Source organism: Rhinopithecus roxellana, chromosome 10 (genome assembly GCF_007565055.1).
Source record: "Rhinopithecus roxellana isolate Shanxi Qingling chromosome 10, ASM756505v1, whole genome shotgun sequence".
NCBI lineage: Eukaryota > Metazoa > Chordata > Mammalia > Primates > Cercopithecidae > Rhinopithecus > Rhinopithecus roxellana.
Window position 1 is genome coordinate 46,593,179 of NC_044558.1, and position 16,406 is coordinate 46,609,584.

Sequence of the window (16,406 nt, forward strand, 5' to 3'; positions counted from 1 at the left end):
TGGCCTTCTATACATATATATTTTTTTGAGATGGACTCTTGCTCTGTTGCCCAGGCTGGAGTGCAGTGACATGATCTCGGCTCACTGCAACCTCTGCCTCCCGAGTTCAAGCAACTCTCCTGCCTCAGTCTCCTGAGTAGCTGGGATTACAGGCACGCACCACCACACCTGGCTAAGTTTTGTATTTTTAGTACAGATGGGGTTTCACTATGTTGGTCAGGCTGATCTCGAACTCCTGACCACGTGATCCACCTGCCTCAGTCTCCCAAAGTGCTAGGATTACAGGTGAGAGCCACCATGCCCAGCTTCCTCCTATACTTTTTATTTGACACTGAACAACATTTCGATGAGTAACATTGCAACAGTGGTGTTAGGGTAGTGAGGGCTTCCGTCTAGATTTGTAGTTGAAGCTCCAGCTAAAATAGTTGCTTTTGTGGGTGGCACACAGCCTACATGTAACTGTATTTTCCTTGTCTAGATTACTTTTGTGGCCAGTATTGTGAAACAAGTGGTGAGGGGGCTTTCAGCTTCATTTCAGCTGCTAAGTCCCTGCCAAGCAGTTCTGTTGTACCAGCAATTTTACATCCTCAAGAGCTGTCTGCGGCACAGTAGGACTCTAGCTGAGTATATTAAGAATAACTACAGAGAAGAATTCAGGTAAGAAAAAAAGTCTGAATCTAATCTGCAGTAAGATTTCACTCATTTCTGAGTTCATGCAAACCTGCAACGTGGTTCAATACTTAGAAGATTAGGTATTTATGAGGGATTATTATTATCATTATTATTTTGAGATGGAGTCTCGCTCTGTCACCCAGGCTGGAATACAGTGGCGCAATCTCGGCTCACTGCAACCTCTGTCTCCCAGGTTCAGGCAATTCTCCTGCCTCAGCCTCCTGAGTAGCTGGGATTACAGGTGCCCGCCACCATACCTGGCTAATTTTTTTGTATTTTTAGTAGAGACAGGGTTTCACCATGTTGGTTAGGCTGGTCTCGAACTCCTGACCTGATGACCCGCCTGCCTCAGCCTCCCAAAGTGCTGGGATTACAGGCGTGAGCCACCGCATCTGGCTTATTTTTGTTTTTAATAATATTTAACTTTGATCTGTGAAAATGGTAGGATTTTGGGGACCTCTAAGAACCACTGCCATTTGAAGTATATTCCCAGGCCAGAAAAGACTAGTGAAACATCAAACTCTCTTTGAAGAACAGTTTGTCACTCATTGTCTTTATTGTAGTTGCATCTCACAGAAGTAGTAATAATTTTAACCTGCTTTGAGTAATTAAGAGCAAATAAACTTGGTTGGGCGCGGTAGCTCAGGCCTGTAATCCTAGCACTGTGGGAGGCGGAGGTGGGCGGATTACCTGAGGTCAGGAGTTTGAGACCAGGCTGACCAACATGGTGAAACCCCATCTCTACTAAAAATACAAAAATAAGCTGAGCATGATGGCACACGCCTGTAATCCCAGCTACTCGGGAGGCTGAGGCAGGAGAATCACTTGAACCCGGGAGGCAGAGGTTGCAGTGAGCTGAGATCACGCCAACGCACTCCAGTCTGGGCAACAGAGGGAGACTCTGCCTCAAAAAAAAAAAAAAAAAAAAAAAAAAAAAAGTGTCATAAACTTCACTGAAGAGGATAATAAATTATGGATTGTGACTTACAATTGAGTTATTGGACAGAAGCAATTGATAAAGGAGTAACAATTAATCAACATGGTTATCAGGGGTTTTGTTTGTTTCACTTACCCCTCTCAGTAACAGAACAGTAAGAAAGAGCAGTAACCAGCATTGGCTTCATCTGCCAGCCTGTTCTCCTGCACCTCAGGGGTTCCATTTCTATTTATAGGCTGCCAAAGCCAAGTGCACTTGGCAGTGCAGCCCTGCATAGCACCTGTTAAGGAGAAAACCCAGGTTGTCTCTGACTTAAGATGAAAAGAGTGCAGCAGACATAACTTTGTCGTTTGTTTGGATGAAGATGTAAAAGGATGTGGAGACATAAATTACAGCCTTAGATTGTCTTTTTTAAAAAAAACTTCAGTCCAATTTATAGACTTTTTTTTTCGGAGACAGGGTCTCACTCTGTCGTGTAGGCTGGAGTGTAGTGCTGTGATCTCGGCTCATCACAATCTCTGCCTCCTGGGCTCAAGCGATCCCCCCTCCCACTTCAGCCTCCCGAGTAGTTGGGACTACTGGCATGCACCACCACGCCCAGCTAATTTTTGTATTTTAGTAGAGATGGAGTTTCGTCATGTTGGCCAGGCTGGTCTTGAACTCCTGGCCTCAAGTGATCCACCTGCCTCGGCCTCTCAAAGTGCTAGGATTACAGACGTGAGCCACCACACTGAGGCATGGACTTTTTGTCTTCCGTGAGGTGTTCCATTCTGACTCCCATAAAAGGGATTTGTTTGGCTCTGAGTTGGTCCAAACAATCCAATTCCCATCTCTTCCTTCCTGCACCTCCTCACTTAAAAAAAAAAAAAAAAAATATATATATATATATATATGTAAATTTCACGTAATATGAAATTTACCATTTTAAAATATACAATTCAGTAGTTTTTAATATAATTTACCATATTTTGCAACCGTCATAACTGTCTAATTGCACACTATTTTCATCACCTCAAAAGAAATTCAGTACCCATTAAGCAATCATACCACATTTTCTCCTCCTCCCAACCCCTGGAAACCACTAATTTACTTTCTGTTGTGATGGATTTGCCTATTCTGGACATTTTATATAAATGAATCATATAATATGTGGTCTTTTGTGTCTGACTTCTTTCACTGAGCTTGTTTTCAAGGCTCATCCACATTGTAGCATACAACTCATTTTTTTTAAAACTTAGATACGAACATCTGAAAATCAGGACAGCTGGCAAAGTGGTGTCACACTTGTAGATGACAACAGTTAGGCAGAACTCCTGCAGCTACCCCCTTAGGTGCATCATGTACTGTTTAGTTTGCCACCATCTCCTCTCTCTCGTGCTTACTCTTACCCCCTAAATTACATTACTGGTAGCCATTTAGGTTTGGATTCTTGTTTTAAACTAGTGTTTTCAACTCACATTGCATTGGAATTACCTGAGTAACTACAGGTTGAGCATCCCTAAACCAAAGTCCAAAATTTGCAGTGTTCCAAAATCTGAAATCAGTTGAACACCAACATGATGTTCAAAGTAAATGCTCATTGTAGCATTTCAGATTTTACATGTTCATATTAGGGATGCTCAACCATTAAGTATAATGCAGATACTCCAAAATCTGAAAAAACCTGAAATCCAAAACACGTCTGATTGCAATCATTTTGGATAAGAGATACTCAACCTATTAAAAAAAATACTGATAACCAGGTGTCACATGTAGAAATTCTGTTTCCATTTGTCTGGGGTGGTACCAGGGCCGTGGGATTTTAAAGATAAAGCTCTCCAGGTGATTCCAGTGTGCACTCAGTGTTGAGACCCATTCTTTTAAGTCATCCAAGGGGATGGTTGAAAGCCTTCTCATTTTTGCCTCTTCCTCTGGCCATTCCTAGGCTTTTATTGAGGCCGTAGGGATGAGCTCTACTCTTCCTTCTTGACTTGGCCCTAGTAGTCACCACAGCTCGACCCTTTCATTTCAACTCCTCACTGTACACTGCCTGATAAACCAAGAAGCAGGAGCCTCTGCTCATACTGTGGTGAGGACAGTCCACATGTCAGAGGTTTTCTAGGTCACAAATGAGGGAGATTGGAGGGCTGAAAATGCTGCCCAAGTCTTGTGGCTTAGACTCCCACACCCAACAACCCTAGCCAGTGAGTGTGAATGTACTGATGCGACCAATGTGAAAATTCTTGTTTTTAAAGCGCTCTATTTTGTTTCTTTTTATGATTTGCAGGTACTTTATTCACATGCCAGCCTTGCAGAAAAGGCTCCCATTGTGTTACCCCATTACTCAACCTACTACTCAACTTTTTCATGAAGTTCTGAAATTGGTTGAATAGAAACAATGTATACAATGTTAATAAGAGTATAAAATGTTAATCAAGAGTCAACTTGATATTCATGAGAAACATTTTTTGATTTGTTTCATATCTGGCTATCTCTGAGTCCTATAAACAAAGATTTTAATTGAATGTTCCATCAATACCTCTCTATGAGAAGTTTAAAATTTTTAAAAATAAATTTGCTTTATTATAAGTGTGCAAAGATCGTTATACCATTGGGCAAAAGGGCCATTTCTCTATTAGAGTAGCTCTTCAAACTCACTCTTGGCACAGAATAAACCACTATCCATCAAGACACAGGAAAAAGGAGTGCAGGGATTTAGGAATGCTATACTTGCTTCTCTTCAACCTTAGCAGCAAAAGCAAGAAAGTTCTCAAAATGCTCCTGACAATAGTTCTGTTGCCTTAAGCAATAGGATGCTGGGGAGTGTGAGGGCCTCAGACACGGGCATTCAAGTTCTTCTCAAGGTGTTTTATCTTCTCAGCTCGGGCACAGTGTTCTTGGTGAAACCATGCCAGGGACAGGAGCATGCTCTTCACCCGATTCTGTTTACAGAGCCACCCAAAAACCATGATTTCGACTAGGTTCTTGGAGCCCACTGTGTCTACCACCAGCAGGGCTTGGTGCATCCACGCCATTTCTAGAATTACAGCTTGGTCTGGGCCTAGGGTCATTCACCCAAGATCTCGTCCGCCAGCCACCCCTCCAGGTAGAACACCAAAGGGTCTCTCAGTTTCTGCACCAGAAACCACCAGGGCTGGATGCCAGAGTTTTTAAATCTGCTACAAAGAAACCTACATCCACTCTTGCATACATAAAGTGGTGCTAAACATTAGTGTTTCTCAAGAAAAAAGTTTCTAAGACAAAAATCTATCAAGGGAACAGAAGCCTATGAAGAGTGAATACAGAAAATACAATCTGGTGAGTTTCTCTGGTGTAATAATGGTGGGTAGCGTGAAGCCACGAAACATCCTGAGATAAACTGTTGTGGGGAGTATAAGCTACAGAGTGATTATATGAGAAATGCCGAGCAATAGGATGACACCCTCCTCCTCCACCTGTACAAATTCTAGTGACAAAAGTATTCCTGGAAGAATGAGCAGAACACAGGCATAGCTGTATAGAATGTCACTTCCTCTTTTATCACAGGGAAAGAAGCTTGGACTTCAACAAAATTAAGTGCGTGGTGCCACTCTGTTTCAGGCATGTGTAGGCTGATTTGTGTAGTCCCATAGAGTCTCTACGAAAGACGAATTTTCCATGAGCAGTTATGGCTCTCCCACAACTATTTAAAAACTTGTCTTTACTATATTTTATGCCATAAACTAATTTAATTCCACAAATACTTAACTTTGGCATCACTGTGAGGTGTTGAATTTGGACTTCTAAGAACATAGAAACTGGACTCTCCATTCAACTTATTATGACTTGAGGCAGGATCAGAGAAAAATCTACTTCCAAAGAAAGAGTTCCTAAGCCAGATTCGCCTGTGTTGGGCAGTGGAGATAATTACTAGGACATTTTATTCCTGGTTCTGACAAAGCCAAATGACCAGCTATTTGACTTCAAGCAAGTCAGGCCCCCTTTCCAGGCCACATCTGTTTCTTCCTGGGCTTCCTCTGCTATGTGGAAGGGTGGGGGTGATGTTCTCCAAGTTCCCTTCCAGCTCTAACATTCTCTGCCTGTGACAAGACATTTCACACTCTGAAATGGAGTAGTGTTTCTCTGCTATCTCAGCTTGGTGGATGATTTCGCACTAACTCCAAGTAATCCTCCTTTATTTTACCCAAAGTTTCCCTTTCAGCTGTCACCAGCTATCACCCCATAAAGTGTCCAGGCCTTTTCCTTCATTAACCAATGAAGAGTCCAAGTTTTCTACCCTCCATTTTGGGGGCAGAAAGAGGAGCAAAATGGTGTTTTTGAGTGTCCTGGCTGTTAGATGGGAGATTATTTTCAAGAGATGGTCAATCAAAGGAATATGAAAAGATTCTTGGAACACAGGCAAGAATCACCTCAAACTGGACAAAGAATGTACTGGTGAACCCACAGGATGACAATGAGAAGATCAACTCAGTTCTGCCTCAGCTTCTAAGCAGTGCCCTGGATCTGGGCTAGTAGCCGTGCAGGCTCTGGTGAGGGCTTGGGGTGTCTCTCCCACGTGATTTCTGCCCTCCTCTCCCACTCGTCTCTTTGCCCCGGGATCTTACTTTATTTAATCTCTGTGAGCAAAAGCTCTGTCAAAATATATCTGAATCTTTTCATGTTGGGCTAAAGTCAGTGGTTTTTTGGAGAGCTAATGGTTGAATATTTGTCACCCTGATTTTCTTCAGGCTACTCTGTATAACTCATGTCTATTCATTTGCACAGTCTGGGACCAGAAACTAATAATTCGAAGGATTATCCAACCACTATTCTTTTCTGTTGTGTGGTTTTTGTTTGCATTGTTGTCAAAGGCAAGAAAAATCACAGAATGATCCATCTCTATTAGTGCTCAGATACATTTAACATTTTAACTAAATATTGACCTCACCTACAAAATAATTATTTTTCAAGAAATCTGATTGTAGACAAATTTGACTATGAAGATCACATAAATAACTTTTTCAGAATTCAAAGGCTTGCCAAAAGACAAGTACACATGGACAGTTTTCAAGCCAGGGTCAAGATTCTAAACCCTTTGGCCACCTTTATAGTTACAAGCATTGCCATTTACCACCCCTATCTACTCCCGCAGTCATCAGCTCTACCATTTAAAAATATAGGTAGGCCAGGCACTGTGGCTCATGCCTGTAATCCTAGCACTTTGGGAGGCTGAGGTGAGTAGATCACAAGGTCAGGATTTCGAGACCAGCCTTGCCAGCATGGTGAAACCCCGTCTCTACTAAAAATACAAAAATCAGCCAGGTGTGGTAGGTGTGCCTGTAGTCCCAGCTACTCAGGAGGCTGAGGCCGAAGAATCACTTGAACCTGGGAGGCGGAGGTTGCAGTGAGCCAAGATGGCACCACTGTACTCCAGCCTGGGTGACAGAGCAAGACTCCACCTCAAAATAAATAAATAAATAAAATATATATGTAAATAGGCTGGGCACGGTGGCTCATGCCTGCAATGCCAACACTTTGGGAGGCCAAGGTAGGTGGATAGCCTGAGCAATGGAGTTCAAGACCGCCATGGACAACATGGTGAAACCCTGTCTCTACTAAAATAAAAAATTAGCCGGGTGTGGTGGCATACACCTGTAGTCCCAGCTAATCGGGGTAGGCTGAGGCATGAGACTCACTTGAACCCGGCAGGCGGAGGTTGCAATGAGCCAAGATAGTGCCATTGCACTCCAGCTTGGGCTACAGAGTGAGACTCCATCTCAAAAAATGAATTAAAAAAATAATAAAAATACAAAATAATTTAAAAATATACGTAAATAATATATAGAGATTATATGTAATTATATATAATTATAATTTTAAAATTTCATCTATATATAATAGGGGGTAAGAACACTGGTTTTGAGGCCAAAATGGTTTAAATTCCAGTTCTGCACTAGTTTTGGACCTTAGGAAGTTACTAATATTTGCAAGCTGCAGTTAAAGCAAAGACAATATAACCTATTGCATAGGGTGTTAGGAGATTTAAATGAAAACATAAATGCTTTAGCACACAGCATGGTGTCTGACTTGCAGTAAGGACTTGGGGTATATATTGTTAAACTTAACAAAGCTGGGTGAGAATTTAAAGACTAATAAGTATTGCCTTATTTTTTTTAACCAATCTGAGGACCAGTCACTATACTCATAGAACCCCTGATCTATAGAGCATTGGAGAACAGATTCATTTACAATTTTTTTTTAGACTGAGTTTCGCTCTTGTTGCCCAGGTTGGAATGCAATGGCGCGACCTTGGCTCACTGCAAACTCTGCCTCCCAGGTTCAAGCGATTCTGCTGCCTCATCCTCCCAAGTAGCTGGGATTATAGGTGCCCACCACCATGCCTGGCAATTTTTTTGTATTTTTAGTAGAGATGGGGTTTCACCATGTTGCCCAGGTTGGTCTCGAACTCCTGACCTCAGGTGATCCACCGACCTCAGCCTCCCAAAGTGCTGGGATTACAGGTGTGAGCCACTGCGCCTGGCCTGACAAGTGACTATTTTCACTGCTTACCGCCAGGAAAGAGTGTTGGCTCTAATTGGTGCCATCAATGGAAGATCTATGTGGAAAATACTCTTTCCAAGGGTGGACTGGAAGCTTTTTGGTTCCTAAACTTTTTCCAGCCTTTGACTTGAACAGGTAGTTACTAAGTGACCAAACTGAAATAGCCATTCTTTACTTACAGAGTTCCAAACGGATTCACAGGTAGCGTTAGAGAAGATACATGAAGAATTTCTTTTCTTTCTTTTTTTTTTTTTTTTTGAGTTTCGCTCTTGTCCCCCAGGTTGGAGTGCAATGGTGCAATCTTGGCTCACTGCAACCTCCACCTCCCGGGCTCAAGTGATTCTCCTGCCTCAACCTCCCAAGTAGCTGGGATTACAGGCATGTGCCACCATGCCCAGCTAATTTTTGTGTTTTTAGTACAGATGGTTTCACTATGTTGGCCAGGCTGGTCTCGAACTCCTGACGTCAAGTGATCTGCCCGCCTTGGCCTCCCAAAGTGCTACGATTACAGGCGTGAGACACTGCGCCTGGCCAAATTTCTTGATTTTTACTGAAATCTAGATATTTTAGCTACTGTTTAAAGAAGGAAAAGCCTGAAGTTCCTATAACTGATAGCATATTTTACATAATTTCATACTGAATCTAACTCACTGGTGGTAACACTTTTAATTTTGTATGGAAATGCTTGAGAGGGCATTAATAAATATGCTATAAGGCAGCTGATAAGCATACTGAAAGCTTGTTGGCTGCTAAGCTTCAATCTGTGCCATTATATTTTTTCTGAGGCTAGAACCACTTGTTTTATATTTAACATATTTGCAAATTAGAGAGGTTCAGTGATAAATATGGAAGAGAAGCTGAAAATTCTTGACGAGATAAATTTGATTTTTTTTCTTGAGATGGGGTCTCGCTATATTGGCCAGGCTGCAGTGCAACGGCTACTCATAGGTGAGATCACAGCACACCACAGCCTCAAACTCCTGGGCTCAGGCAATCCTCTTGCCTCAGCCTCTCGAGTAGCTGAGACTACAGGAACATGCCAGCATGCCAGGTTCATGGTGGGAATTTTTGAACAACCCTTGATAGTGTTAAATTACTGTCTGATTGCTCTTTGTTCACTGGATTTGCTTGTAAAATGCAGTACAGGCCAGGCGTGGTGGCTCACGCCTGTAATCCCAACACTTTGGGAGGCCGAGGTGGGCAGATCGCTAGAGGTCAGGAGTTCGAGCCCAGCCTGGCCAGTACGGTGAAGCCCTGTCTCTACTAAAAATACAAAAATTAGCTGGGTGTGGTGGCAGCACCTGTAAACCCAGCTACTTGGGAGGCTGAGGCAGGAGAATCACTTGACCCAGGAGGCAGAGGTTACAGTGAGCTGAGATTACACCACTGCACTCCAGCCTAGGCAACAAGAGCGAGACTTCATCTCAAAAAATGAATAAAAAATAAAATAAATGCAGTACAGGCTTGTAAAGTCAACTTGAATTTGGGTATCGATAGTGGGGAGACAGCCATTCTCCATGCAGTCAGACCAAGCACTTCTCTGTATTTCTGTGCCTTGTGAATCTGAAGCTTTTGTCATTTGGGGGAAGGCAACATGATTCCTTGGCTAGAAATCTGGGTAGGGTAGTGTTACTTTTGGGATAAGATGCTATGTCAGACCTTGTTCTTACTTGTCATCAGACTTTTGGCGGGTTATTTTAAATCTTCCAGCACCTTTATTTTGTAAACTATAAGATAGTAAGAAGCCTATCTTAAGGGTTTTTGTGAATATTAATTAATTCATACATAAACATCTAATTTTATGGTTACTATATATTAGGATGACCCATATAGCATTGTCATTTTCAAGTTCAAAAATGTTGGGATCTGCAATTCCATATGGTTCAAATAAACAGCAAGCCCTCAATAAACAGTAGCTATTATCTTAACAGAAACACTCACTTGCTTAGTGACCTTGTACTTTAAATATACAGTATATAGTTTATTCTCATTTCCCAAGTAGTTTGACACTTTGTTATAGCATGGCTTATTCTTGCACAGATTTGCATAAACCATACATCAAGTCATAGAGTTCACTTACAAATTATTGTGCGGTTATAACATGCCTAAACATGTTCAGAATGGAATTAATTTTCTTGATTGCCTTATGTGACCATAAAAGTCTATTCTTCCATTAGTCTCTCCATCTAAGTGAATGGCACTCCATTCACTCTACTACTCAAAAGAGAAACCTGAGAGATCTGTTTCCTCCCTTCTCTTTATTCCGCAAATGTAACCCATCAGTGCTTACTGGCATTTTCTTCAAGATATATTCCTGATCTACTGACTTCTCATAATTATGGCTATTACCCTAGTTTGAATCTCCAGCACCTACTGTAATAGCCTATTTAGTCACTTTTGACCCCTACAATCCATTTTCTAAAGGGACAGTTGTCTTTTGAACATGGAAATCAATATAACTTCTGAGGTAATGAATTTAAATCTTTTTTTTTTTTCTTTTAGAGTCAGAGTTTCACTCTTGTTGCCCAGGCTGGAGTGCAATGGTGTGATCTCGGCTCACTGCAACCTCCACCTCCTGAGTTCAAGCGATTCTCCTGCCTCAGCCTCTCGAGTAACTGGGATTACAGGCACCTGCCACCATGCCCAGCTAATGTTTGTATTTTTAGTAGAGACGGGGTTTCGCCATGTTGGCCAGGCTGGTCTCGAACTCCTGACCTCAGGTAATCTGCCCTCCTTGACCTCCCAAAGTGCTGGGATTACAGTCATGAGCCACCACACCTGACCAATGAATTTAAATCTTTGCACTGCTTTTCATTATCCAGGAGTAAATTCCATTTCCTTACCATGGCCTTCAAGGCCCTTAATGACCTGACCCATGATTATCTCTGTGACCTAATCCAAATCATTCTTCTCCTCATTTGCTACTCCCCAAACACATTGGCCTTTGTGCTATTCCTTCAAATAAACACCCCAAGCTCTTTCAGGCCCTGGAAATTTGTACTAGTAAATGTTTTTTCCCTGATCTTCAGCTGTCACTTCAAAGAGCTTCTTTGATCACTCTACAGTAGCATCTCACCCACCTACATTACCTTTTAACGTTTTTTGTTTACTTGCTTATTCTTTGCAATGTGAGAATTTCAGGATGTAAGCTCCATGAGGGCTTGACCCTTCTTTGTCTTGTTCAATACTTTATCCTCAGCAACTGGAATGGTGCCTGGCACCAAGTGTTTCATCTACGTTGAAGCAATAAATGGACTAAGAAAACACAAATTAGATGAGGATTAATTACTGGCTTAAGATTTCAGTATGGTTTTGTTTTTTCTGTTTTTTTGTTTTGTTTTGTATTTTTGAGATGGAGTCTCACTCTGTTGCCTAGGCTGGAGTGCAGTGGCGTGATCTCAGCTTACTGAAACCTCTGCCTCCCAGGTTCAAGCAATTCTCCTGCCTCAGCCTCCCGAGTAGGTGAGATTACAGGTGCTCACCGCCATGCCTGGCTAATATTCTTTCTGTATTTTTAGTAGAGACAGGGTTTCACCATGTTGGCCAGGCTGGTCTCGAACTCCTGACCTCAAGTGATCTGCCTGCCTCGGCCTCCCAAAGTGCTGGGATTACAGGTGTGAGCCACCACACCCAGCATCAGTATGGTTTTAAAAAAAGTCAAAGTGATAGCTGATTTCCAAACATGTTCCAAACAATACCATCCGTCACTATATTTGCATGTTACTCCTCCCATCAAGAGGTGAAGTTTGTCCAGGTGCAGTGGCTCACGCATATAATCCTAGCACTTTGGGAGGCTGAGATGGGCAGATCACCTGAGATCAGGAGTTTGAGATCACCTGAGCAATATGGCAAAACCCTGTCTCTACTAAAAATACAAAAATTAGCCGGGCGTGGTGGCACACGCCTGTAGTCCCAACTACTTAGGAGGCTGAAGCAAGAGAATTGCTTGAACCTGGGAGGCGGAGGTTGTACTGAGCCAAGATCATGTCACTGCACTCCAGCCTGAGGCGACAGGAATGAAACCCTGTCTCAAAAAAAAGAAAAAAAAAAAAAAAAAAAAAAAAAAAAAGAGGTGAAGTTTGTGTCCCTTCTGCTCTCATCTGGGCTGAGCCTGTGATATTCTGACCAGAAGAATGTGGAGGAAGTAAAGTTCTAGGATTTCTGCCCCAGACTTTAAGATGGTCTGGGTCTGGCAGCTTCTGTTTCCAAGCCACCATGTAGAGAGGCCTTGGAGGATGACATCATAGGCATGGAGAGACCACACAGAAGAGCACCAGCTGCCCTTTCCCAGCAAACTCGTGGGAAACCCAAGTGAGACCTGTGGAAGAACTGCCCATCCCATCCACAGAATTGTGAGATACAATAAAGGGTTGTATTAAGCCTCTTAAGTTTTGTAGTTTTGCATTTTGACAATATAAAACAGTCAATAATATTTTCATTTATTATTAAACAAAATTATGCATTATACCAATGTTTGGGTAATTCCGAGTTACTCTTTTTTTTTTTTTCTTTTTTTTTTTTTGAGACAGGGTCTTGCTTTCTCACGTAGGCTGGAGTGCATGGAGTGCAGTGGTACGATCTTAGCTCACTGCAGCCTTAACTTTCTGGGCTCAAGCAATCCTCCCATCTCAGCCCCCTGTGTAGCTAGGACTATAGGCATGTGTCACCATGCCCAGGTAATTTTTGAATTTTTTTTGTAGAGACAGGGTTTCACCACGTTGCCCAGGCTGGTCTTGAACTCCTGGAATCAAGTGATCTGCCCACCTCAGCTTCCCAAAGTCCTGGGATTTCAAGTGTGAGCTGCTGCTCCTGGCTGGTAATTCCAAATTAAATAATGCACCAACATCAGGTCATTCTAAACAATCCAAGTGTTTTTACTCACCTATATGCTCTTCCAGATCTTTTTTCCTATATCACTAAAATCAGAATATAGATTTTTTCCTCTTGTCACTTTGAATGGATTTGATAATATTCCACAGTTTTCTAGTTCCTTAGAAATGGGATTTAGTGAGCTATGATGGTGCCATTGCACTCTATCCTGGGAGACAGATTGATACCCTGTCTAACCAACCAACCAAATAACAGCAACAACAAAAATGTGTTTACATACAGCAGGGTCCATGTCATTCTTGTCCCTTCCTGGGGAGAGGCCCTGGGAATCATACAGCACAAACAATAGTTGGGCACATAAGAAAATCAAGCATTGGGCCAGGTGCGGTGGCTCACGCCTGTAATCTCAGCACTTTGGGAGGTTGAGGCGGGCAGATCACTTGAGGTCAGGAGTTTGAGACCAGCCTAGCCAATATGGTGAAACCCTGTCTCTACTAAAATACAAAAATTAGCCGGGTGTGGCAGTGCGTGCCTGTAATCGGAGCTACTTGGGAGGCTGAGACAGGAGAATCACTTGAACCCGGAAGGCAGAGGTTGCAGTGGAGCCAAGGTCATGCCACTGCACTCCAGCCTGTGTGACAAAGTGAGACTCCATCTCAAAAAAAAAAAAAAAAAAAAAAAAAAAAAAAAAAGACAATCAAGCATTAATGGAATATGATGTACACCAGCTTGTCTGGGATTGTTTAGTCCCTCATCTCTTCCTTCTTCCAGCCAGCCCCTAGAAGGGACTGGGGGAAAGTTTTATAAAGCTGGGAAAAGACAAGGTCTTTGGAGGTTTCTTGGTTATACATCGTAGAGATTTCCAGGCATGAGTAGATCTTGGGTGGAAGAGTTTTTTCTTTCTTTTTTCCATTTTATTTTTTCTAGTCTTTTTCTTTTTTGTGGCCATCTACTTAGAAGGTGATTTTGACTCTGGAGACTGGTGACTTTGACTTTGGAATTACTGGATGGGCACAGTGGCTCACACTTGTAATCCCAGCACTTTGGGAAGCCGAGGCAGGTGGATTGCTTGAATTCAGGAGCTCAAGACCAGCCTGCGCAACATGGTGAAGCCCTGGAGAGCTAAGGACTACGCGCTGAGCAAGAGGAAAGAATACAAGATCGTCTTAATATTTGCCCCAAGATTCTGAAAGAGGCAAAGAGGACCTTTAAGTTTCCTTCTAGGTGGTCCACTCCTTTGAAGGCCCCAGGATGGGTGTGGGGTTTCAGGACAGAAGGTATGCCTATACATAAAGATGTTAGATTTGGCCGAAGCATGAATCCTCTTCCCTTCTCTTTCCTCTTTCTATTTCTGATGGTGATGGGGACAGAGTAGCAGTGACAGTGACTGTGAATATGGGATTTTTCATTTGTTGCGCCAACAAGGAGGAAGGAGGAAGGAGGTGGAGGAAGGAGGGTGTAAATCAAGCGACATAGGGCTACTCTTAGTACTATTTCAAGTAAGATTTATATGGGTTTTGGTGGGTTGTCCTGCAACATCTGCCATTATTTACAACTTTGTTTCTACGGGAAATTATTCTGTCTTCCACACAGCTGACCTACAATATGAATTCGGAAAGGATATAAAGGAGTAGTTATTTTACTTCTATTAGCAACTATCACCACCAGAGGGCATAGGTGGATTAGGAAGAGAAAGAAAGGCAAAACTGGTCTAACCTATGGAATATTGATTTTTTTTTAAATTGTGAAAAACGCGTATTGAGATGTACCCTCTTAACAAAATCTTAAATGTACCTGATTGTTACGTATATGCACATTGTTGTACAGCGTATCTCTAGAAATGTCTCATCTAGCATGACTGAAATCCTATACCCATCAAATTGCAACTAATTTTCCCCTCTCCAAAAACACCATTCTAGTTTGTATGAGTTTGACTCCTTTAGATGCCTCATGTAAGAAGAATCAGGCAGTGTTGTTGTTAGTGTTGTTTTTGAGATGGGCTTATTTCACTTAGCATAATGTCTTCCAAACTCTTCTTGCAGCATATGACAGGATTTCCTTCTCTTTTTAAGACCTTCATTTGTAGGTCAGTTATGTGGAAGACAGAATAATTTCCCCATAAAAACAATGTTATAAATAATGGCAGATATTGCAGGACAGCTCTGCTGAATAATATTCCATTGTGTATATATATCACATTTTCTTTATCCATTCATCCACTGATGGACATTCAGTTTTTTTCTACCTCTTGGCTATTGTGAATAACACAGCAATGAATATGGGAGTACGAATATCTTTTCAAGATCCCATTTTCAATTCTTTTGGATAAATACCAGAAGTGGTATTGCTAGATCATACAACAGTTCAATTTTTAATTTTTTGGAGAAACTTTCATACTGTTTTCCATATGGCTGTAGCATTTTACATTCCCACCAACAGTGTACACATGTTCAAATTTCTCCATATCCTCAACACTTATGTATTTTTGGTAATGGCCATACTAACAAGTGTGAGGTGATATCTCACTATAGTTTTGACTTTCATTTCCCTGATGATTAGTGACACTGGGCATCGTGTGTGTTTGTGTGTGCGTGTGTGTGTATCTGAAACAGAGTCTTGCTTTGTCACCCATGCTGGAGTATGGCCCACTGCAGTCTTGATCTCCTGAGCTCAAGCAATCCACCTCAGCCTCCCGAGTAGCTGGACTACATGTGTGTGCCACCACAACCTAATTTTTAAAAAGTTTTTGTTTTGTAGAGACGAGGCCTCACTATGTTGCCCAGGCTGGTCTTGAACTTCTGGGCTCAAGTGATCTGCCTGCCTCAGCCTCCCAAGTGTTGGGATTACAGGCATGAGCCACCATGACTGGCTCTGGGCATCTTTTTTATAAACCTGTTGGCTATTTGTAAGTCTACTTTGGAGGAATGTCTATTCAGGGTCTTTGCCCATTTTCGAATCAGGTTATTTGTATTTTTGCTATTAAATTAAATGAGTTTCTTATATATTTTGGACATTAACCCCATATCATATATATGGTTTGCGAACATTTTCTCTCATTCCATAGGTTGCCTTTTCACTCTGTTGGTTATTTCTTTTGCTGCATGGAAGCTGTTTAGTTTGATGCAGTCTCATGCGTCTATTCCTCCTTTTATTACTTATGCTTTCGGTGTTGTATCAGCACTGATTCTTATACTTTAAAAATTCCTGCAGGCCAGGTGTGGTGGCTCATGCCTGCAATCCCAGCACTTTGGGAGGCTGAGGTGGCAGGATCACTTGAGCCCAGGAGTCTGAGACCAGCCTGTGCATCATAGTGAGACCCCACTTCTATACAACAAACAAAAAATAAAAAATAAAAATTTCTGCAAATCTTCAAAATTAAATCATTTTTGCTGTCCTGCTTCTATAATACATACTAACATAAATGTGCATGTAAGAAAACTTGTATGCT

General features: G+C 41.9%; 1 protein-coding gene across 2 annotated transcripts in view; it reads left to right on the forward strand.

Annotated features, from left to right (window-relative positions):
• Positions 1 to 4,175, forward strand: part of C10H12orf56 (chromosome 10 C12orf56 homolog) — a 115,553-nt gene extending 111,378 nt beyond the window's left edge. For both annotated transcript variants that reach the window (XM_010386922.2, XM_010386923.2), the window contains 2 exons: positions 479 to 657; positions 3,876 to 4,175. In XM_010386922.2, the coding sequence (XP_010385224.2) occupies positions 479 to 657; positions 3,876 to 3,981 (285 nt within the window). In that variant the 3' untranslated portion in view covers positions 3,982 to 4,175. The remainder of the gene's footprint in view (positions 1 to 478; positions 658 to 3,875) is intronic.
• Positions 4,176 to 16,406: the final 12,231 nt, after the last annotated feature.